The sequence below is a fragment of the Brienomyrus brachyistius genome, chromosome 21 (genome assembly GCF_023856365.1).
Source record: "Brienomyrus brachyistius isolate T26 chromosome 21, BBRACH_0.4, whole genome shotgun sequence".
Lineage (NCBI taxonomy): Eukaryota > Metazoa > Chordata > Actinopteri > Osteoglossiformes > Mormyridae > Brienomyrus > Brienomyrus brachyistius.
In genome coordinates this window covers 2753305-2775329 of record NC_064553.1, presented here as the reverse complement: position 1 = coordinate 2775329, position 22025 = coordinate 2753305, and the positions used below count along the sequence as shown (strand labels likewise).

The 22025-nt window shown below is 48.4% G+C and overlaps 4 protein-coding genes across 4 annotated transcripts in view; 3 read left to right on the top strand and 1 right to left on the bottom strand.

Moving 5' to 3' along the window:
* The first annotated feature begins 1143 nt into the window (after window positions 1–1143).
* On the top strand, window positions 1144–4773 carry LOC125716765 (uracil nucleotide/cysteinyl leukotriene receptor-like). Its single transcript, XM_048989440.1, has 2 exons — window positions 1144–1372; window positions 3228–4773. The coding sequence occupies exon 2, from the start codon at window positions 3234–3236 to the stop codon at window positions 4248–4250; it is 1017 nt and encodes a 338-aa protein (XP_048845397.1). The 5' UTR covers window positions 1144–1372; window positions 3228–3233; the 3' UTR covers window positions 4251–4773.
* A 1633-nt stretch (window positions 4774–6406) lies between these two features.
* Window positions 6407–9788, top strand: LOC125716607 (E3 ubiquitin-protein ligase TRIM35-like). Its single transcript, XM_048989083.1, has 6 exons — window positions 6407–6831; window positions 7648–7743; window positions 7841–8071; window positions 8159–8181; window positions 8369–8493; window positions 8587–9788. Exons 1-6 carry the CDS (start codon window positions 6427–6429, stop codon window positions 9129–9131), a joined length of 1425 nt encoding a protein of 474 aa, XP_048845040.1. The 5' UTR covers window positions 6407–6426; the 3' UTR covers window positions 9132–9788.
* A 329-nt stretch (window positions 9789–10117) lies between these two features.
* On the bottom strand, window positions 10118–16373 carry selenof (selenoprotein F). The gene is made up of 5 exons (XM_048989086.1): window positions 16217–16373; window positions 14661–14828; window positions 12878–12941; window positions 12246–12295; window positions 10118–10711 (listed from the first exon to the last, which is right to left on the bottom strand). The coding sequence occupies exons 1-5, from the start codon at window positions 16298–16300 to the stop codon at window positions 10580–10582; spliced, it is 498 nt and encodes a 165-aa protein (XP_048845043.1). The 5' UTR covers window positions 16301–16373; the 3' UTR covers window positions 10118–10579.
* Window positions 16374–16622: 249 nt separating this feature from the next.
* The window catches only part of hs2st1a (heparan sulfate 2-O-sulfotransferase 1a), a 43797-nt gene continuing 38394 nt past the window's right edge, over window positions 16623–22025 (top strand). The window contains exon 1 of the mRNA XM_048989084.1: window positions 16623–17241. Coding sequence (XP_048845041.1) covers window positions 17118–17241 — 124 coding nt within the window. The 5' untranslated portion in view covers window positions 16623–17117. The remainder of the gene's footprint in view (window positions 17242–22025) is intronic.

Sequence of the window (22025 nt, the reverse complement as noted above, 5' to 3'; positions counted from 1 at the left end):
GGTGCTCTTTGTCATAGATGTAAATCCGAAAGGTTTTCCTTTGTTCTGATTGGTTGGATCGCTTCCCAGATATGCTGTATGTCTTTTTTTCATTGTAACCTTTTTGTGAGTCTTTTAGCTCAATTTTGAATCTCATATTGGTCCTTTTGTTTTTGCCCGTATGCTGATCCCGATTTTCTTCAAATTAAAAACATTTATTTAATTGCAACGTGTCAACAATTGGAAGTTACCGTAGCTACCATCTGAGGGCACAATTTAATGTCCGATTTCGAGGCAATCAAGCTCATAATTCTTGCATGAAATCATTCTCATAAGACCATGATTTGGTAGCGATGCTTGTGACCAGGATGATTCCGCAGTTTTCCTCATAAATTATTATGAAAGGGAATTTTTTTTTTTTCCGGTGAACTTCAGTGATTAGGGAAAGACATAGAACTACTCAAATGGAAGTGAGCAGGGATTTGAACCATGGATCCAGTTTTGGGTGGGGGGGGGGGTGACTGGCAGAGAATATTCCAGAATACAGTCTGCTCATTCAGGACCCCGGAGAGTATTGACATGTAGATGTGCTGAGGCCGGATAAGACTGCGATGTGTCAGATGTACAGCTGTGTTCTCCGCCTTTGAAGGAAATATTATCTCTCCTGTTGTGTTTAGCACATCTGTCTGGCCAAAGATCTGCTGTTTATTGTGAGTCCCATTGTGGAGCATCCCTACACCCAACAAGCAGGCCTGTCTCTGTGGGCCCCTCCCCCCTGCCCACCCCCCTGCCCACCCCCCTCATAGCACAGGGGCTCTTTTTGAGCCCAGACAGCCTATGAGGGATGGTCTTTCTACACAATCAGCCACACAATCGGCCCTTTATCCATCGACAAGGGGGTGAGGATTGGGGCGTCATCGAGGGAACCGCGCTGGTCTGGCCTGGTTTCCATGACAGTGTGGCTGGCATTTTTCTGGTGGTGGGTGGGGTCACCATCCCTTTCACCCAAATATAACATACTCCTCTCCACCCCCTTGACTCAGGTCATTGTCAAGTGTACAAGTGGTGCTCAGATGGGCCTTGCGAAAAAAATAGGGTGGGGTTAGGGTTCAACCCCATGGCTCCCCGCGCGGCTTTTGTCACCAAAACCCGCGTCGCCTGTGAGCGGCCTGCCAGAGTGCGCAGGCTTCCTTCCATGGGGGGTGGGGATTGATGGTCTTCGTCCCGTCTGTGTTCCGCTCCTGCACACCACCCGAACACCGCCGACCGACCAGTCGCCTCTCCGAAGTTCATAAGCCCAGAGTCCTGCCTCCCCCCACCAGTGTGGGACCAGCTGAAAGTCCCGCAGGTCAGCAGCCTTTGGAAAAAGCCCCCCAGGGAGACATCGGAACCGGTAAGTCTAACTTTGGTTCAGATACTAAGACCATACCATCACGTCTTAAAATACGTCTAGAAAACAATAATAACTATTGTTTGCTGCTGCATTGCGCTGTGCACATTACTCACACTGCGCACATTACCCATACTGTGCACATTACCTGCACTGTCCACATTACCCGCACTGTGCACATTATTTCATTTATGTGCATAATTTTATTGTATTGTCTTGATTATTCTGAACGACACCCCAAAGTAAATTTCTTGTATGTAAAAGTGCTTAGCAATAAATAAACAATTCTGATTCCAAAAATTTATAATGCTTCAGGTAAATGAAGTGCACCGAATTTATTATTCTTAACTATTTTTTTAATTGTATTTTCACAATATTCTGTATATATTCTGTATATATTGTCTGTGCACTACGTTCTTGCTACTGTGTGCATCAGAATTTCCCCTGTGATTAATGAAGTCTACCACAATCTTAAGTTTTTTTTAAGTTTGTTACAAAGACTTTCTGAAGTCTGGTTTTCTTGTGCGGCGATGCAGCTTGGATGCATCACGTAAATGAATGGGCCGAACCCTATAGCCGGTCACACATTGCTGCAGTGTGAAGTCATGGATGTGGAGGGATTTATAGGATACGGCTAATTGGGCCAAAGAAAGTCTGATGTAAAGAATCCTCTCCTGCTTTGTGTCTTCGGATTATTCCTGCCTTGACAGCCCCCAGGGATTTGCTGAGTGCCCGGGAACTCAGCCACCTTTCAGTTAAATTTGGGAATTTCTGGCTTGGGGGTGGCACCGTTATTAAGTAGCATTACCCTTCTTTTCTGATTGTTGGAGTATTTCCTGCATCAGTGTTTCCCAACCCGGTCCTCTCGGACCCCCAAACAGTCCATATTTTTGCTCCCTGCCAGCTCCCTACTGCAAAAAGTGGACTGTCCATATGAGGCCAGGGCACCTCCACGTTCCTCTCGTTTCCATACCGATTGTCTTACTAAAACAAATAGCTTTAATGCTGTCCATGACTCTCAAGGGCTGCGGAAGATCTCCAACAACCAGGCGTCCTCTGTTTTCGCCAGAGGATGCCGATATTAACGGATTAGTTCCCAGAAGGTTACGCGTTACTTCAAGCTCAGCTTTTCCCAAGCATGAAAGACATTTTGTTAGCCTAATGGAATTATGAGACCAGGGGATGAACCCCCCACCCCCTTGAGGTTTTCTCACTGAGGGATGTGTTTTTAAGACCAGCATTTTCAGCTCTCCCATTTTTGCTGGTGAATGCAGGATATGCAGAAAATTTAAATTGCTTTCTCAAGTGTAGCGAATGCTGATTCCCTGTAATACAATAGGGCAGCTGGAAAAAGACACAAGAGTAGTAATAAAACAGGACATGATTGTTATGTTCAAATTAAACCTTTTTTTAAATTCAGAGAAATGAAGAGCCATCTCTTTCCACAAGAATCCAATCATCCACTGAGACATTTGCATGCTAAGCAGCCAGGATTCCAGCACTGTTTGGTTGCTCTGCTATTCCAGCTTTTAGAGTCAGTAGCTTTATGTCTTTGGATGGAGTGTGACTAGTGATGGACAAATGAAGCTTCATGGACTATTTACTCTATTTCCTGACTCCACTAGATGGTGGTCTCTGTTCAAAAAGCATGCCTCAAAGCAAAGCAAGAGCACCATCTAGTGGGGTCAAAAAATACAGCAAACGGTTCATGAAGTCAGACTGAAATATTCACAGATCATAGTGGATTAGTCTAGTATTTGGCAAGGTTTAGTTTTTTGATTGGAAAATGATTAGGGGATGTTCAGTTTTATGGCGTTTCATTTGTATTAAAACTAATTTTTGATTTGCCCCCTGTCAGTAAAAAATGGACTCCACCACACTTGAGGTCACAGCTATGTTTTCCAACCAATCCATGGAGAGTTGTGGAGGGGAAAGCACCACCGAGAACCTGATCTTTGGCTGCTATTACATCCTGGTCTTCTTTTTGGCCCTGAACGGGAACTGCCTGGCTCTGTGGGTCTTCTCCCGCCAGCGTGGAACTTCTACTCCAGCCAACGTCTTCCTGTTGCACTTGGCTGTGGCTGACCTTTCCTACGTGGTCATCATACCCCTGCGAGCCACCTATCACCTCACCGGGGGCCATTGGCCCTTCGGAGAGCTGCCCTGTAGGCTGGCCGGCTTCCTCTTCTACGTCAACATGTATGCCAGCCTCTACTTCCTGGCCTGCGTGGCCGGGGACCGGTACCTCGCTGTCGTGCATGCCGTAAGGTCACTGAAGGTACGCCGAGCCAAGTATGCGCACTTCGTGAGCTTCACCCTGTGGGCGCTGGTCACCGTGTCCATGGGGCCCCTCCTGGCCACACGGCAGACCTCGGAGGTGGCCGGGGCCACGGTGTGCCTGCAGCTATACCGTGAGAAGGCCTCTCGCCGGGCGCTCGTCTCCCTGGCTGTCGCCTTCACCCCGCCCTTCCTGGCCACACTCTCCTGCTACCTGCTCATCATCCATAGCCTTCGCCGGGGCTCACGCCTGGAGCCGGCGCTCAAACTCAAGGCCCTCCGGACTATCGGCCTGGTGCTGCTCATCTACGTGGTTTGCTTCCTGCCCTACCACGCCAGCCGCGCCATCTACATCCTGGGCTTTGCCCAGCCAGCCGTCTCCTGCGGGACCAGGAGGGGCCTGATGCTGGGGAACCGCCTCACCTCCTCCCTGGCCTGCCTCAACGGCGCCCTGGACCCGCTGGTCTACCTCTTCGGAGCGGAGAAGTTCCGGGGCAGCCTGCGAAGGCTCCTCTGCAGGGAGAAGCTGGGGGCCTCCAGCGCCACCACGGGGGAGCTGAAGGGAACGCGCGAAAGCTCGCTGAGCGCCAAGTCGGAGCTGTGAAGCATGGGCAGGAGAGACTGTCAGGCTGAGAGGCGCGATGAACTGGTACCGCTTTGCATACAGACCCGCTCTGCTCTCAGGCTGCACTCCTCTTATCCGTGGTTTCCTGTTATAACAAGATCACTGCGCTTCTGATACGGTTTTTCGCCTTTTGTATTTCAATTGAAAATGTGCTATAGAGAGTGATATTCCAGATATGGGACTTTTTTAGTAAAAAAGAGTCTAAGACCTGTTTATCCTTCATAGACCCCCCCCTTTCTACTGCTGTGATGGAAGTAACACTAAATGCTTCGTTTATTTCTTTCTGAAGGACTTTGCTGGTCATGGTCTGGACATTTCAGCAGATGTGATGATGTTCACTGCACTCCTACTCGGTCCTATGAACTGTCCTCAGTGATTGTCATTTGCGCCACGTCTCCTTCCTAACATTAACGAACAAATTAAAATGCGCTTTTTCTTTCAGCACACGCTACTCGTTTTCCCTTTTCTTTATAATTATGGCTGATGGGCCAACATGAAAACTTGCCGTCAGCCTAGAGTTCGTTGAGAGGCTCCGAAGACAAAATGCAGAGTCACTCCAGTTTTATTCCAGATTCTTCATTATCATCAATAATGTGTCCTTATTATTATTGGTATTTTTATTTCAGTGCGTAATAAGAAACTCCCAGCCAATCACATCAACACACATCAGGCTTTAACCACTCAGAAAAGGGGAGAGTCTGCATAATCCCCCTAGTGTCCACCAGGGGGAGCCAAATCCCACTGCACACAAGCGGCCTTCTTCACTGCTGCAAAGTGACTCTAAGACCAGTATCTCAGACTCAGAGACTCAGCTTAGTCAGAATAATAATCCAAATCAGGACTGTGGAACCATAACATGGAGAAACAGCAGGAAAGGTCACAATGACGCCTTTGGCCTAATTATAATGAAAAACAGATAATTAATGAATTCTGATAATTGATGAAACCCCAAATCATAACTGACCAGTTTTAATGCGATATACAGTACAGGCCAAAAGTTTGGACACACCTTCTCATTCAATGTGTCGTCTTTATTTTCATGACCATTTACATCGGTAGAGTCTCACTGAAGGCATCAAAACTATGAATGAACACATGTGGAGTTAGGTACTTAACAAAAAAAGGTGACAAAACTGAAAACGTGTTTTATATTCTAGTTTCTTCAAAATAGCCACCCTTTGCTCTGATTACTGCTTTGCACACTCTTGGCATTCTCTCGATGAGCTTCAAGAGGTAGTCACCTGAAATTCCAACAGTCTTGAAGGAGTTCCCAGAGGTGTTTAGCAAGTGTGCAAAGCAGTAATCAGAGCAAAGGGTGGCTATTTTGAAGAAACTAGAATATTTTAAGTTAAGTACATAACTCCACATGTGTTCATTCATAGTTTTGATGCCTTCAGTGAGAATCTACCAATGTAAATGGTCATGAAAATAAAGACAACACATTGAATGAGAAGGTGTGTCCAAACTTTTGGCCTGTACTGTATATGAAATAAAAAAATCCACATATGTGAACATGAAATGTATATTTTTCATGTTTCTGAGACAAAATCCCAAGCTGGTTGGATGGTTCTTGTTCCTGCTTCACATTCTGTAAGAAGAACATGGTATCTGAACAGGATACCAAAGTGAGAATGAGACTTTGTCATGAGATGTTTTCCTTTTTAGAATAATTCCAGACATGTGTGCAGTTTTTCCTAGTGAGCTAATGGGGGAGTGGCCTGGTGAGCAGGTCAGACCAGACTGCAGCTGCCGGATTCTCAAATGTTACCACACTTTGATTACAAACACTTAAATATACATTCCTGCTTCAGCTTCCTATGGAATCCAGCCATTTACCCTGTACACCTGACAGTGTGTCATAAGAGGTGCTAATTTTGTAGGACCTGCATCTCTGAACCAGAACACAGGCAGTATAGTACAGTACGATACATTCTACAGGGGCATGATTCTGAACCAGAACACAGGCAGTATAGTACAGTACGATACATTCTATAGGGAGATGATTCCGAGCCAGAACACAGACAGAATAGTACAGTACTGTCCCTTTAAGGAAGTTTTACATGATAACTTATAAAAAAAAAAAAAAAACATGTTTAACTGGAAATAGGAGAGCAAATATTTCAGTGATTATTGTACTGACAGTCGGACTGAAGAAATGGCGGCCAGGTCCTCTGTGCTGGAAGTGGAGCTCACCTGTCCTGTGTGCTACGAAATCTACAGGGATCCTGTGGTCCTGAAGTGTAGCCACAGCTTCTGTAAAGTCTGTCTGCAGCTGTACTGGGGAGATAAGGACTCCCGGGAATGTCCTGTTTGCAGGAGAAGGTGTTCTATGGATTTTCCACTCTCTAATCTGGCCCTGAAGAATACATGTGAGGCTTTCTTACAGGACAGAGCCCAGAGATCTGCAGCAGCTTCTGAAGCTCTCTGCCTTCTGCACAATGAGAAACTCAAGCTCTTCTGTCTGGACGATCAGACACCTGTGTGTCTTGTGTGCCGAGATTCAAAATGGCATGAAAACCACAAACTTCGACCCGTACAGGAAGTGACCCCTGAATACAAGGTTGGACAGCCGTTACCTAATATTTTTGTTAAAAAATAGTGGGGGGGGGGGGGGGGGGGGGGGGTGAGGCTGGTGTCTATCTCAGGCAGGGGGGCTGGATGCCAGTTACTGAGTATATTTAGAATGAAATAAAATGATGTGTCGTCACATTACATGTGTGCAGACATGAAAATGGATGTTAACATCTATTCCTGATGGATGATAAGATAAGATAGGACTTTATTGATCCCACAGTGGGGAAATTTGCGTGTTAATGCAGCTCCAGACAGATAGCAAGAAAGAGTTTACAAGAGTAAAGAATATAAAAAAATACAAGAATAAGAATACAAAATAAAAATAATATAAAAAGATAGAGCACTAATACAATAGTAGTAATAATGCCTATGTGCACCCATACACCGTATGAAATATGGGTAGTGGGTTGTGGAAAGTGCAAGTAGTAATAAATATCAACTGTTTAACTACTATATCTACAATTCCTACTGAGGTAGTGCTGGGTATTGGCATGTACATATATACACCCATTCTATGCACCTACATCCATACATCCATACATTATATACAGATGTGGCAGCTGAGCTACGAGTGTTTTTGTCAATCACATCTATTCATTGCAAGTTATCAACCTATCAGATTTCAGGTCTTTGTAATCACCAATGAAATCACTAAATAGGAAGATGCTCTTCTGTGATATCAGATGAACCTCATCCAACTGATAAATTTGCAGAATGTTTCATATACGCATTTCCAACATGTTTGCAGTAGCAGTGAGAGCTGAACTCAGTAAACCTCATGTCTGCTGCTTCATTCATGCAGGAAAAACTGAGATTTTCACTGAAGCCTCTGCAGGAGAAGCTGGGAGCTTTGAGTGAAATACAACAAGCCTGTAACCAGATAGCAGAACACATCAAGGTACAGAACTACCGACATTATAGAGTGTAAGAAGAGCAGTGACATCACTGGACAGGCTGCCCTGTAACAGCACTGAGGAAACTCACTTTCATTTCAGACTCAAGCCCAGAACACAGAGAGACTGATAAAGGGGGAGTTTGAGAAACTTCACCAGTTCCTAAAGGATGAAGAAGCGGCCAGGATATCTGCACTGAGGGAGGAAGAGGAGCAGAAGAGTCACATGCTAAAGAAGAAGATTGAGAAGATCACAAACGAGATATCATCCCTCTCAGAAACCATCAGAGCCTTAGAACAGGAGCTGGGAGCTGAAAACGTCTCATTCCTACTGGTGAGGATGGAGAGCAGCTGGATTCAAGTGGTTAAAGTATAGATGTATCTAGTAAATTTGACATTAATCTTCTTTCCTCCCTTTCAGAAATATAAGGAAACACAGAGAAGGTAAGGACTCCAGTGTCTCTCCTACAGTTTAGTGTGAAATGCTTCAAGTTTTCATGGTTGTAAAAAACTGCCATTATGGAGTTAGTTTGAGATCCTTGTAGATGAGCCTCAGACTGCTTACTGTCCATGGGGCTGACATCTGGGCAGAGGGTGAAACATCTACTGTTACTGCTGAACATTGCTACAGAGCCCAGTGCCCAGTGCGGGATCCAGAGGAGGTCAAAGGAGCCCTGATTGATGTGGCCAAACACCTGGGCAACCTGAGCTACAGGGTGTGGGAGAAGATGCTGGAGAAGAAAGAGATTAAATATAGTGAGTAGAAGACGTCAGAATGGAGCAGCTCCATAATCTCTCTGTGCAGATGGAGTTGTTTGAATTCTAATGATTCTCTCTGATTCCATTCAGCTCCTGTGATTCTGGACCCAAACACAGCAGATGTTGAGCTCACGCTGTCTGAAGATCTGACCTCTGGTACCTGGAGTAATGAGATACAGGAATATCCCACTAACTCAGAGAGGTTTACATGGCGCTGTGTGCTGGGATCTGAGGGATTCAGCTCAGGGAAACACTGCTGGGATGTGGATGTGGGGGATGCGGAATTATACTTTGTGGGTGTGGCTAATGAGTCCATCAACAGGAAAGGAGACGTCCTTCCCAAAGCAAATGGAGGACTATGGGTCATAACACGTTATAAAGGTAAACTGGCAGCATGGACCTCACCACCGGACCCTCTGTCTGTGTGGAGGACACCCCAGAGGATCAGAGTGCAGCTGGACTGGGATGGGGGAGAGCTGTCATTCTCTGATCCCTGTAACAACACTCCTCTCTACACCTTTAAACACTCTTTCGCTGAGAGGCTGTTTCCTTTCTTCTTTACCTGGGGTCAAAGGGTTCCGTTAAAAATCTGCCCAGTGAATGTTTCCATTGCCGTAACAGCAGTGAAACTCTGAGCACTGTAATTGTAATGACAAATATTGGCCATTCTGCACAGTATTATATATCATTGTTGTTCAGGAAGCAGACTCATGTTTAGGAGAAGCTGTTGTATACCTGTTTGGGGGCTGTCATATTATTAATTTCCCAGGCCTCTTATCCGCTACAGGTCGCCTACAAATGTTATTGCATTGTCGGTTCCGTCTTTTTAAAATCGAGTGTAAATGCCAGCTGCTGTGTCTTACTCTAACATGCACCGTGAACGGCGCATTTTTAACAGCGTGTCATCATGCGGCAGGTCATGGCTGACGCATCACTTCCTGTGCAGCAAATCACCGCCATGAGTCCGTATTGAGGATGACGGCCAAACCCAAACGCTTATCTAGTGAAATTCTGGGAAGAAACTGAGGTCCAGATTGACTTATTTCTCCAGAATGAGATTGACACACGTTCACAGCAGAGACCATTTATTCACGGACATAATGTCTGTCCTGAATGAAGGTTTTGTTTATGTATCTAATACTGTAACAGAACAGGAAGGGAATGCAGCTGGGGGAATGTGCACTTTCCAGCATGGAGGCCAATAAAAGCTTCACTCACATCCTCTAATGCTGCTCCAGGCTTCTTGTACTTCCACTACATTCCTGTCATAGCATAAGAACAGCCATGTTGGACTATTTTCAGTGTGAACAGCAGGGGGCGCTGGAGTGAAAGAGGAAATGAAGTTTATTCTTTGAAATGCTATTCTTACCACTACCAGGTCCCAGAAGCTTTGAAGAGGCATTCAGTGGAAATGCTGCCCATGAGTGCAAACACTGGAGGACATTTTAGTGTTTGGGGTCAAAGGGCAATTGTGGGTGTTCAGGTTTCACATCTGTAACACTAAGAAAACCTTTTATACAATGTGGCAAATGTCAAACCATATCAGCTGTGTTCATTCCATATGGGTCGATAACTGCAGAAGGTGTGTGTGTGTAAATGACTCCCAGTGAGAAACGCCAGGTATCGTTAAATCAATCATTTTTATTATGGCTGCTTTACAAACTCTGTCCGCCTCCCACCTGTAGGGGGCGCCCTGCGAACACACAGCTACATCAGGCCCCACACGCCAGGGCTGGTTTACTGTGAGGCCGTCACTGACGTGTGTTCAGCCCGGGACGCCTCCCGCCGGATCCCACCCCAGCGGGACAGAACCATACAGCCTGACCCGAAACAGCAGAGAGAGACACATGGAAATAAGCAGCATCGGCACACAGCATCATATGATGTGATCAGACTGTCCTGCGGGTTAGAGGCCAGTCAGCACAGGGGACAAAGGCAGGAATCTTACAGATTCATTCAAAGGTGCGTGGATGTGCTCACATCCCAGGAAGGGACACAGGGCATCACGACATTACAAAATGCAATAAGGGACTCCAGGGACATGGGGGGGGGGTTACAGTCTAAATCCATCTGATTGGACCGTTTATATGCGGTCCAGTTTCTCACTCAGGAACTCTTCTACACTATCCGTGTTCCACTTGAGGATGCTGAGCTCCTCTGCGATGTTCCCGTTATCGTCCAGCAGCTTGAGTACAGGGTCGGAGCCTCTGACGTACTGCGGGGGGGGGGAAAGGGATACAGCCAGCGTCAGATGGAGGACTGGCTACTTGGGAGCGACCATTCGTCACTTTACGCTCATGAGGGGACCAGACACACGGAAGCAGCGTTAGCAAGCCTGCCATGATGAATTACATCAATTAGCATCATGCTGCACAGCGCAACCCAACTGCCCCCACACTAAAAGGAGAAACCTCCATCGTACCATTACTATGGAAAGAGAGACCAGTGGGGAATGTCTCACAAGGACCCATTTCAAACTGGGGTGAAGATGTCACCAGGAGTGCTCAGGGTGTTAAACGCAAGTGGGGGCCCAGATTATAAACCCAGACAACCATTACACCCCTGCAAAGACAACCTGTGTAGAGTGTACAGTTTGGGGCGCTGTCTAGCACAGCGGTTGTTGGTCGGTGCCTATAAGCGGAAGGCTTTGGGTTCAGATCCCACAACTAGCTTGGCCCTGAACTGCAGTTCTAATAATTCGCGGCACGCAGCTGTACATCCGACTTCAGGAACATCCCGTCTGTACTGGATTCTCAGTCACACATCTGGCAGCTGCCTGCTGCGGAAATGAGGACTGTGGATTTTTCCACAGCTATGAACACGCAAAAGTAAATGTGTCAATGTGTGAGTGCATCCGCCACCTTAAGATAGCTGTGTATTTATCACCTGAGCCCTGCAAGCAGCACCCAAATGTATTTTAAGAGACATTTTGCTGCGACTGAAGGGCTGGGGGAGCAGGGGGGGGCAAAAATCGAAGAGGAATGGCAGTTCGTCACACTGCTCTCCATTAGCGTTCCTGCCCGAGCCTCCACTTTTTATGAAAGTAATTACAGTTATCACGCTCCCGCACCTTCTCCAATTAAACAGCCCCGGTAATTGCATTTGGCCGAGTACATTTTGCGGATAATTAATTAGCCCGAGGAGCGGCAGGCGAGCGGCGAGGGCCCCTGGCCGGGTCTCGGGCTGCATGCCGCCCGCGCCTCCGCCCGCTCACATCGATCCATCAGGGCGACTCCTCTGGGCTGGGGGGGGGAGCTCATCTGTCACTGTCTGCTTAACGAGCCCCGGCACTCAGAAAGGAGCCCAACGTGAGGCCATCCGCAGGTAGGAGGGGGGCAGCCTGGCACAGGTACCCCGTACAGACACCCTCCCCTGGTCGACACGGCATTGCGGGTTCGGGGTTTGGCAAAGCGGCCTGACGGAATGCAGCTTTGCCTTGACGCCTGACCGCTTAGAAATGAGTTTCACCCACTATGCCTCATAACGGCAGAGGAGTCTGTCAGCTCTCACCTTGATGAACGATAAACCGCTTTAACTAGACAGCACGGAAAGTCGACATTGAAACGTCTCCGTGTAAGAATCAGAATTGCACAAGATTTTCCTGCTAATGAGTTGGGATCTGCGTGTGGGTGGGGGCAGCTCAAGTCGGTGCGTCTTCCCCAGGGTTAATGACTTGGCCCATTTTCAGACAGATACACGTATTACAAGGTGCAGCAGCTGCCTGCCAGACAGAAGATTCCGGTCTTTACCTTGATCTGAAGACCCTTGAACATCTTTGGCTTGTCGCTCCTGACAAAAGCTGAAAAAAGGACAAGTCACAACGAATGCAGCACGTGATAGAGACCTGGGAGGGGGTGCATGGGAGGGGGTGCAGGGTCGGAGCACATCCACACAGACGGCGGGGCGGATCCGCCGGGGGCAGGTGACCGATACGCTCGCGTACAGTCATGCATCACAATACCATGATTATTTGACTTAGGAGGGTTGAGTTCTGGTATTCCGGGTGCCAATACTGTCACCATGGTGACGGCCGGGTGACATGTCATGATTCGCACCCAATGAAAAGGTCTTAAACTTCTTACGAAATATTTTTGCGACGGCAGATAATCAGTTGTTCATTATGAATGTTATTTTCTTAAGGGCCGGATTACCCTAACTGGGAGCCCTGGGATAACTCCAGCATGGACCCTCATTTTCACCGAGGAGGGGTAGGGCCCTGATATTTGCCCGGGCCCTGGGCTATAGCCTAGGATAGCCTGAGCGTTAACCTCTGCCCCCAGTGAAGTGTGTGAGGCTGAGCAGGAATTCTACCACAACGCAGGGCACGGAACACACCGGAAAGGATGCAAGCTCAGCGCAGGACAGAGCGCGCATCACTCACCTTGGACTTGGGGGAACCTTCCCAGTTTTCATCCACACACCTCCAGGATAGCACCAGGGTAATGCTGAGGGAGACAGAGGGACGGATTGGGGCATACGCTCGGTCTCGAACACATGCTCAGTGGGCTTTTCCGACAGCACACAAAGTAACAAGCGGCCACGTCAGTAAATTCACTCCAAGCTGGATGCTGATAAAAAGCCGGGGGGGGGAATTTTATGTGAGGCATAATTAGCTGTCAGTCGCTGTACATTCCTCAATCACTTACATGCAACATCTCATTGACATCGTCTACATCACGACACACGATTCCAAAATGGGACGTGTAAACCCCCCTGCCTGACAGCGCAGTGACCATGTCAACGTGAGACTCACTTCTGGTTTGCCCAAACTTTATCGCTGTCCCACTCTGGGGTGCCCAACGTGACCCCAGCTCTGATATGATTCCCATGCCTCCTCTCCAAAATACTGGAAAGGTTTAAGTTCCTTATTAAATACCGGTAGTGCAGGGGTGACCAATGGCAGCCCATTGAAATCACAGCACCGGGACACAGACGATGACAGCGAAACGTTATCGTACCGACGCATGCCATTATCTGCTCCAACAGGAGGGGGCACCGTAACGCCTTGCTCCTCCCCTTACCATGGGCATTTTTATGTGGCTCACGAGGACCGTGGAGCCAATTCACGCTGGCAAATGGCCTGGTTCTGTAAATGAGCAAATCTTATGGGCCTTTTATGTAGTCCAAGGGAGCCAAAGGAAATGGAGCGGAACCGGGCTGGACAATATGCAGAGCGCAGTCTAGGAGATGGATGCGTTCTCTGGATGGGGGCTGGGGGGGTGATCACTTCCACAGCTCCCTGCTGTGGCCCCCCAGTTGGGCAGGACATGGCGGACTCGGGGAGGAGGATGGCAGCTGGACTGTTCTCAGAGGTGCCACTTCAGGTGCTGAGAGGTTCTGCCTCAATTTCACGCCCAGCTGGCCTGACCGCCCACTCATCTCTCTTTGTTTTACACCGACAGAGATAGAGGCATCAAGGGGGCGGCGCTCAGGATGGGAACCAAGAGGGGGAGTGCCTCTTGAGATAAGGACTCCACAGTCGGCTGGCCCATAAGGCACACGATGATGCATGACGGCCATGTGTGAAACGGCGGCATGTGTATTCAGGCAAGGATGGAGAGCGACGCCAGCATGCACCTGAGGGGCAGCCACCAATATCCTGGATGCCAAAAATGCTTCAACTTACTGGTTATTGGCTGACTGGGAACATAGGATCAATGGCACAGCAATCCCCAACAAATCCTACAGATAATCTATACATCCCATTTTTGCTGGGCCGCACACGTGCCACTCTACCAGGTTTAGTGGAAAAAATACAGACACAGCCTGAGCAGACCCAAAGAATATCTGGCTTCAGGACATTCATATCCAGAACCTATACTCAACAACAGCAGAACTGACAGCTTATAATTCCTGCCACATCACTGCAGACTGGAAAAGTGATTAGAAATCAATGGAAATGTTCTGGCCTGTTATTACCTTCGATTGAAAGTCATGCGACAGACCAGCCTGAGGGTGCTGTAGCACAGCATAAGAAAGGTGCAGTGAGGCAGTGAGGCTGACAGTACAAAAGGAAACCTGCTCTCATAGGTTTATAAGCACTTTATCTCAGGCAGAAATACCATGGGAAACCCAAAGAACAGCAGAGCTTCCTGTGTCCCCAATGCAAATAAAACATGGAGGCCAGATGCGAGGATAAGCAGACGACGACCCAAGCCGCTCACCTTCCTGGCCTCGACCTGGGCTTCCTCTTGGCAGCACTGCCTGCAGAACGGGTCAAGCTGGGTCAGGCCAAACTGGCCCAGCAGATCACAGGAGCTGCTCAGGAGGTTGCTGGAGAAGCCCAGTTCTCTGCAGGCCTCAGAGGACAGCTCGGCGCCATAGGACGACACCTGAGTAGGGAGCGGTAAATGAAATAAGACGCCCAGTACACTCCCCCTCCACACCACAGGCAAAAAATGACCTCGGTGCGGGAATTTCAAATCCCCCACCTCGGCTGGTCACAGTCCGTCTCATTCTGTCAAAACAAATGATGTCGTTAAACTGGTGCTCGATGTGAGGGGCATCCCTGGTGCTTCCTGCTGTGATATCACCTCTCTTTATTAGGATCTCTTGGGGCAGCAGCTGACAGGCAGGAACCGGAATACACAGGCAGGGCTACGACCGGCACGCCTGCTCTCGGCTGTCTCCCGTGCCGTGCCCCATACTGCTGAAATTAATGAATTATGGAAATTTCTGAATTAAGCATTAATGAAAACCCTGAAGAAATTTTTTAAAAGAGCTTGAATTATCACAGTTAAGTTCCTGTTTCAGCTTCTTGGCTACCATGAACAATTTTCACTTTCCTTTTGGCACTTAGACGGACCCGAAAGCACCACGATTAAAATGGATGTGTCCCACTACATCCCTGCCTGGTGAGGGTTATGATGCAGCCCTGTTCTCCACTATCATTTTAGTGATTTTGCAAAAAACCATTTGCATTTTCATTATGCGCACTTAATGCACGTTTCTTTTTCTGACAAATAGGTACTGGGGTATACTGGGGTACGGGAAAAGCTTCAAAATCATTTATTGTTAACACTAAGCAAATGTGACGCCTGAAATTCAGAGTTTGCTGGATTCCCAGCTGGCAGAACGCCGCACACGACACCCACCAAAACGCCGGGTGGTCTCCAGCACCGCTGATCAAAAATAGACTTTAATGAAGAACCCAGTGAGCCTGGGCAGGTGAGAAAACACAAACGGGTGCCGACTACATCCACAAGCGTGCCGTCACTAGGTTACTCTAGCGGATTCAGTTCCGATATTTAGGCAACAAAGGACATGGTTAATGTAATTAACCATTTCATGCCACTTTAATGGAAAATGTTTCCGATAATGTAAAACTTCACACATTAATAACAGTTGCTTAAACGCAGACCGACAGACATTTTAATTTCGACTAATTAACTTACGTAATACGTACAACATCCTATTTATTCGCAATATATATTCGCAAGTCTAGCACATATTAATCAGCCCAGTGGAACATTTTACAGCGAAATACTGCTGTTACACGGATCATTTACACAAGATGTTTTGTTCTGGCTTAAACATAAACTTCTCCATTAAGAGCCACGTCATAGCAGCCGGCTTCACTTCCGACTGAAAAGCATCTCATACATCGAGCACCAACAACGCCTACATGATGTCTGTCTACACTAACGATATTGGACATTCATCTGATGAATAAATCCGCCATAATTTTATTAAACTGTAATCAATTTTATAATGTATTTACCGCTTGCAATATCGACAAGAGCCAAAAGAGGTACACTTCCCCCGCCATCTTGGAATGTTTTTTTTTTCCCGGGGGAGGAGACATAGGACCCTTACAAAAGAAAGTGACGCTCTTACGTGCCTGTTACTTTTTCCAAACTTGGTCTGTATTTAACGATCTAACTTGAGCCACAAACAATAAAAACTTCACCTATAATGATCTTAACTAAAACAAAGTTACCTATGCCCACCATTAGTTTTAAGTACCCTGACGCATTACATATGTAACGTTTCTCTAAGGAAATCGCTGCTGTGTTTTTGCTCAGGCACTCCTCCAGCCCTCCCCAGATCAGCAGAGGCAGCCGGAAATACAGCATCCGAAGCAGCCAATCGCCGCCTGCCGTTATTTTTTTACAGCTCCTTTAAAGCTGACTAGCGGCCGCGGCGTAGTGCGCCTGCGGGGAGCTTAGCTGGCCAATGGTCGTACCCCTCGCGCTGGTGGGAGGACACGCGCACGGCGCACTCTCGTCGCGGTCGCCTACTCGCCAGGGAAAGTGTACATCGGAACGAGCCGATCGGAACCGAACGGTATCGCACCGGGCTCGGCAGAAACGGACCGGGATTGAGTCGGTACCTTCTCACGGAGGAACGGGGAGGGGTGTGAGTGTGGTCTCTGTGGCGTAGAGCCCTGACGCGTCTGATTCCAGATCTGCCTTATGGAAGCACAGTGTGAATAAAATAATTTCAGTAACAGTGATAATAAGAGCGGCTGGCTGCTGCAGCCTGAGGGGAGACCCGCCGGATCGGGGCACCCCCAGCGACCCGGCTCCTCCGTTCGGCTGCCATCCCGCCGGTTTCGGTTTGTTTATATATATATACATTTTGATCGGCCACGGTATGACTCGCAGCGATCCGATAGTTTGATGGGGCTTTTACGGATTATGATGCCGCCCAAGTTTCAGCTCCTGGCGTTGCTCGCCTTCGCCGTGGCAACCCTCTTCCTGGAGAACCAGATTCAGAAGCTGGAGGAGTCCCGTGGGAAGCTAGGTAAGATCGCACCCGAGGCGCCGTCTATCGGTCCCCCCCCGGTCCCAGTAGAGGCGGCGGGGGGTGCTCCTGGCCATCTCCGTTGGCTCCTGCGGGGATTGGATTCGGCTTAGCAACAAGCCAGCCAGTCCGCCCGCCCCCTCCTCCCCCCGATCCGGTGTCTGCTGAGGGCCGGCGGCTGCATGGCGACGCGGCTCCGCCGGTCACTGCATGGGTGCCAGCGGGTCCATGTGCGGGGACGGTAAACCTCTCTGTCGCCAGCTGGCCAGTGGCAGGTCTCCGCCGGGGATCGGATCTCCTACCTGTGGCTGGCAGGGTTTCAGAGCTGCGACAGTCCGTCATATTTGCACTGGTTTTGCCGTGAAAGATCCCCTCTGGATGATGGGAAGTGATACGTGCTGGTTTGGAGTCCCTGTCCTCTGGAATCGTTCTCCTCTCTCAGTAGCTACTCTAAATGTCCCCCGTGCCATCGACCAAAGTGCCCTTTTGGGTCCGAATCGACACTGGGATCATACTGTAGCTCCGATGTCAGAAATCCAGTGGCTGAGGCGGCACCGAATCTGAGTGGGGTCGAACCGAAAGAGACCCAGTTTGAGCGACACCCCGAACCCATGGGGGAAGGTGTCAGTGTTTGACGGCATTATCTCTCCTGTTAGTCTGAATTGAGGAGAATAGCGCTTCTGGGGCCATTTGCCTACTGATGGCAGATTTTATTCTAATGGGTCACCTTTGACTTTAAGCTAAGACTTATTTTTAAAAAACTGTCTTGTCCAGCTCACCTGAATGATTCTCCGTTATCCTTCAATTTTTATGCAGAATAGCCTGTTCAGACATTTCATTTGTTCAGTAGCAAGGACGCTTCAATCTCGCCAACTAGTGATTTATCTATTGGGTCTTTATATCGCTTCTCGTACAACTTTCTGGTCATGCTGAGTTCGCCTTAAAGGTTAAGGGTGGGGGTCATGTGCTGCTTGTAACCTTCGTCTCTGACTTCCCGCATGGCCTGTGAACGACATGCTTCGATCTTTATAAATGGTTTGCGGTTGCGGTCAGAAATGAAGTGTGACTGACGGACGCTTTTCTGAGCGTAACTTTGATTTAGCCGCTGAATGAGCAGCCTTGTCCAGCTCTTACGGGTTTCTGCGGATCAGGCTGGATGTCTGGGTTTCCTTTGCTCGAGCCGCCTCTGCCTCCGATTCACAAACACTTCAGTCATAATGTCGGCGCTGTGATGCTAATTAGGGATTTCTCTGCCCTCCCTGTCCCGCATAGCAAGGTTCTGATTGCTCTTTATGAAGTACTGGAGGCCTGCGTGACCACCGTGATCGAAGGGATCCTCTGTGCTTTGTGCAAAGTCACAATGTGGCTCCACTCACACAATTTTTTAAGAAGTAAATATTTCCGCATTCAGAATTCTTCATAGCCATTCTGACCTCAGTGCTCAGTAGGTAATTATGTCTTAGAATGAACACAGTATGTGTAAGAAGTCCCATGAAGGTGAATGTGAACCCACTGCTGGCTTTCTTTAGAATTTTGTTCTACAAATGCATTTAAAAGTAACTGAGATGGATGGTACCCCCCCCCCCCCCCCATTCACACACAGCAGAGTCCTTCACCATTTTAGGTACGGCGGCACTGAATGTGCCGTCGGGTGAAAGCCTGGCACTCGTGTGCCATGTTTGTGTTTGGGCATCGTACCGGGAAACAGCGGGCAGACGGACATGGAACTGAACGGAAGCGAGGAGCTGAATGGGATTTTGCGGAGGGGGGGAGGGTTCCCTGTCGAGATGCCCCCGCCTTCTCCCTGTCTGGAGGGAGGGTGAGTGGGCGGGTGGCTGTGACCAGCAGGCATGAGTGCCAGAGCTCCTGGGTCGTGCCAGACCGCGCGTGTCATGGAGGCAGCGGTACAGATGCCAGCAGGGAGGACGTCCGCGTCATGTGACTGCTGCGCGGCGGATCTGAGCGCCGTTCTGCTCGAGCTGTGCCGGCTCTCGGCTCTGATCCTCTCCCAACAAGCGGCTCGGCTGCCTTAAAAGCCGTCCTTTACTTCCTGCAGGAGAAGCGGAGTGGGAGACCCTGTCATCTCCAGACTAACTTTCCCCTGGAATTCCTTAGTCGCTGTCGCCTTGCTCTGCTTCCCCACTTTCCTTTATTAAGGACAACCTCCTGTGTGTGGATTATGTAATAATACACTTTTTCATGGTGTGAAAAAATAACACCTGGTCCCTAAACCAGAATTCACAGGAGTTCCTCATTTGGGTGTGATGCATAACTAATTGTGAGCATTTCAGTTTGACACCCAAGTGGCAGCACTTATGGGGTGTAAATCTAGAAAGTTCCCCTTTGCCCTTGTGTCTTTGGTAAGCACCCCTGACCTGTCACATGAGAATGATGGGGGGGGGGGGGCGACAGCATGTATGCACTAAGCGCAAGTCCTCTCTCAGTGGCATGCTGTTACCAGCAGGACTAAGCGGGGGTTTCTGAAACGAAAGTGTTCATAAGCTTGCAGCCTTGATACCTCTTCTACATTAGCCGGTTGGGTGTGAGATCTTGTATGATTCTCCTTGGCTCCTTGACAGTTGTATACTTGTGATGAATTATCTGTCTCATTTGTACCTTGCATTGGACAAGCCTGTCTGCTAAAAAAACATAAATAAATAAAAATGTGACTGCGGTACGGCTATGGGGAAATGCATCTTTAGTTCTGCTGACTTTTTAGATTGGCCTGTCAGAGCTTCTCATGGCGTTTGTTACCAAGGCTACGATGCAGCTCACAGCTGCCTGGGTCTCATTAATTGGCAGAGTACTGGCTGCATCTTCCCAGATCCATGCTGTTAATTTCTATTTGGGTTGAATTCCCCTTGAGTCGTGTTGCAGGGGGCATTCCCACGTACCCCTGAGCGTGCCTTCTCCTGGTCGTGTCTGCCACCAAACTGGCATCTAACAGGCTGTGCTCCTGCTCTTGTGATCACTGCCATGTGCGATTGGGCTGGCATGATGCCCGTCTCTGCATCGGCGGCAGGTACTGGTGTGTGATGTCAGGTCGGGAGTGTAAAGAGTTAACAGGAAGCAGGAGGCCGCGTTTTAAGGGAGAACGCGGTCATAGGGGCCCCAGCCTTTGTGCCTTTCATTTCAAGTGAGAAGCATTTTCGATTTGCCCGTTAATAGATATGCAAATGGAGGCTGTTCTCACCACGTTAATGAGCGTTAGAAGAGCCCGCAGGTTTAAAGGCTTTATGTAGGGGGGGTGGGGGTGTTCCTGATGACACAAATGAAAGCTGGAGGTCGTAGTTAACATGATCTTGGTCACCCTCCGCAGTCACGGGGCCTGTTCACCCGTGTCGTAGTTGGCGTTCCTGGTCACCTTGAACATGGTGATCAGAAGCCATGACTGTTCACCGGAGGTTTTTCAGTTCCATGGCTCACCCCAGGAAACGGCTCTGGCCCGTTTAGCTGCGTCTCCCACGGTGCAGCTTCTCCTGCACGTTTAAGCTCTCTGATTATTATTTCATTTTTTTCCTGCTCCCCCGTTAATGGCGTCACTCGTAACCATGCCTTCAGCGGCCAGCCATTTCTGAGAATAACCACCAGTGTGTTTTAAGCATTTGGACGGCATTTCGGGTCCGCTGGCAGACCAACTGAAATCGTGCAGCTGCGTTCGCTCTCGCATGACAGATGTTGCCTGCAACATGCCTTATCTGATGAATGTTTTTGTTTTTTTTTTGGGTTATAAACCAACCTGCTTTTATTATTTTTTTGGGTGGGGGTTAGGATCTGTTATCGATAATGTTGTGCCATATGACTCCCGTACTATGACCCTAGTCAATAAACTACATTTGGTGGAATGCCATTTTTGTTGAAGGTATTAATATCACAAATGGGTGCTTTCCTGACAGCCCCTGGCACAGTGCATCATAGGTACGACTCGCCCTGGACGCACATTTGGAGAACATTGTCCCCCCCCCCCGTTTTCTTCTCCAGATTCCCCTGAAGGCACGCCTGCTGGGGAAAGCGATACCCCCCTGGTTGGTTTGTAAATACACTCGTCTTCAGGAACTTTGCACGTCACTCACACTGGATAAATCCTCCCATTCCTAAGGCTAAGTGCACTTAAAACCGCTCTCATTTTGCTGCTCGTTTATTTCCAGAAAGCAAATTGTGTCTAATAACCCAAATGGAAAAGAAACTCGGGACCTGGTCGTAAAACAAGCTGAATTTGTCTTTATTACTGGTGACTCGGCAACATTCAGTCTTTATAACGCAGCGATCTGCTGACATTATAAATGGGGAGAGCCTTATTAAAGTGGCTGTTTCTTCAAGCGTGGTCAATGCGGCACTTTTCTGTGGGTTACGGTTGTGGCCTGATATCTAGACGTCTCTGCTGCGTGGGCGAGTCTAGAGGAACCCCACTATTATCAAAAACCCTTCTGAGAAGAGAAGCATGTGCTCCCAGTTTGACTCCTCCATCCCTCCTCCTCCCACCTCTCATGCTGCCCCTCACCTCACCTTCTAGGCCACTGGCATGTGTTTGATCATTTTGGGTTGGAGGTTCTTGGTTATTTTGCTTGGTGTTATGAGATGCATTCAGGAGATTATCTCAGAAATGCAGTCGAGTTTTACAATCCGAGGGAATGAACTGGGATTCTGGACAGGTTCCTAGCTTTGTGTTACTGACGATCTACCCCCCCCCCCAATTGAACCAGGCCATGTTTTGGTCAGGAGACCCTGCTTGCCTGGAGCTTTTAGTGAAATGAATTATCGCTTACAGCCTCAGCTTATTTAAG

Bases quoted from the DNA above. Each gene is read 5' to 3' on its own strand.
- LOC125716765 (XM_048989440.1), top strand. From the start codon at position 3,234: ATGGACTCCACCACACTTGAGGTCACAGCTATGTTTTCCAACCAATCC.
- LOC125716607 (XM_048989083.1), top strand. From the start codon at position 6,427: ATGGCGGCCAGGTCCTCTGTGCTGGAAGTGGAGCTCACCTGTCCTGTG. The intron at 7,744-7,840 runs GTACAGAACTAC...CTTTCATTTCAG, and splicing joins AGATAGCAGAACACATCAAG to ACTCAAGCCCAGAACACAGA. The intron at 8,072-8,158 runs GTGAGGATGGAG...CCTCCCTTTCAG, and splicing joins AAAACGTCTCATTCCTACTG to AAATATAAGGAAACACAGAG.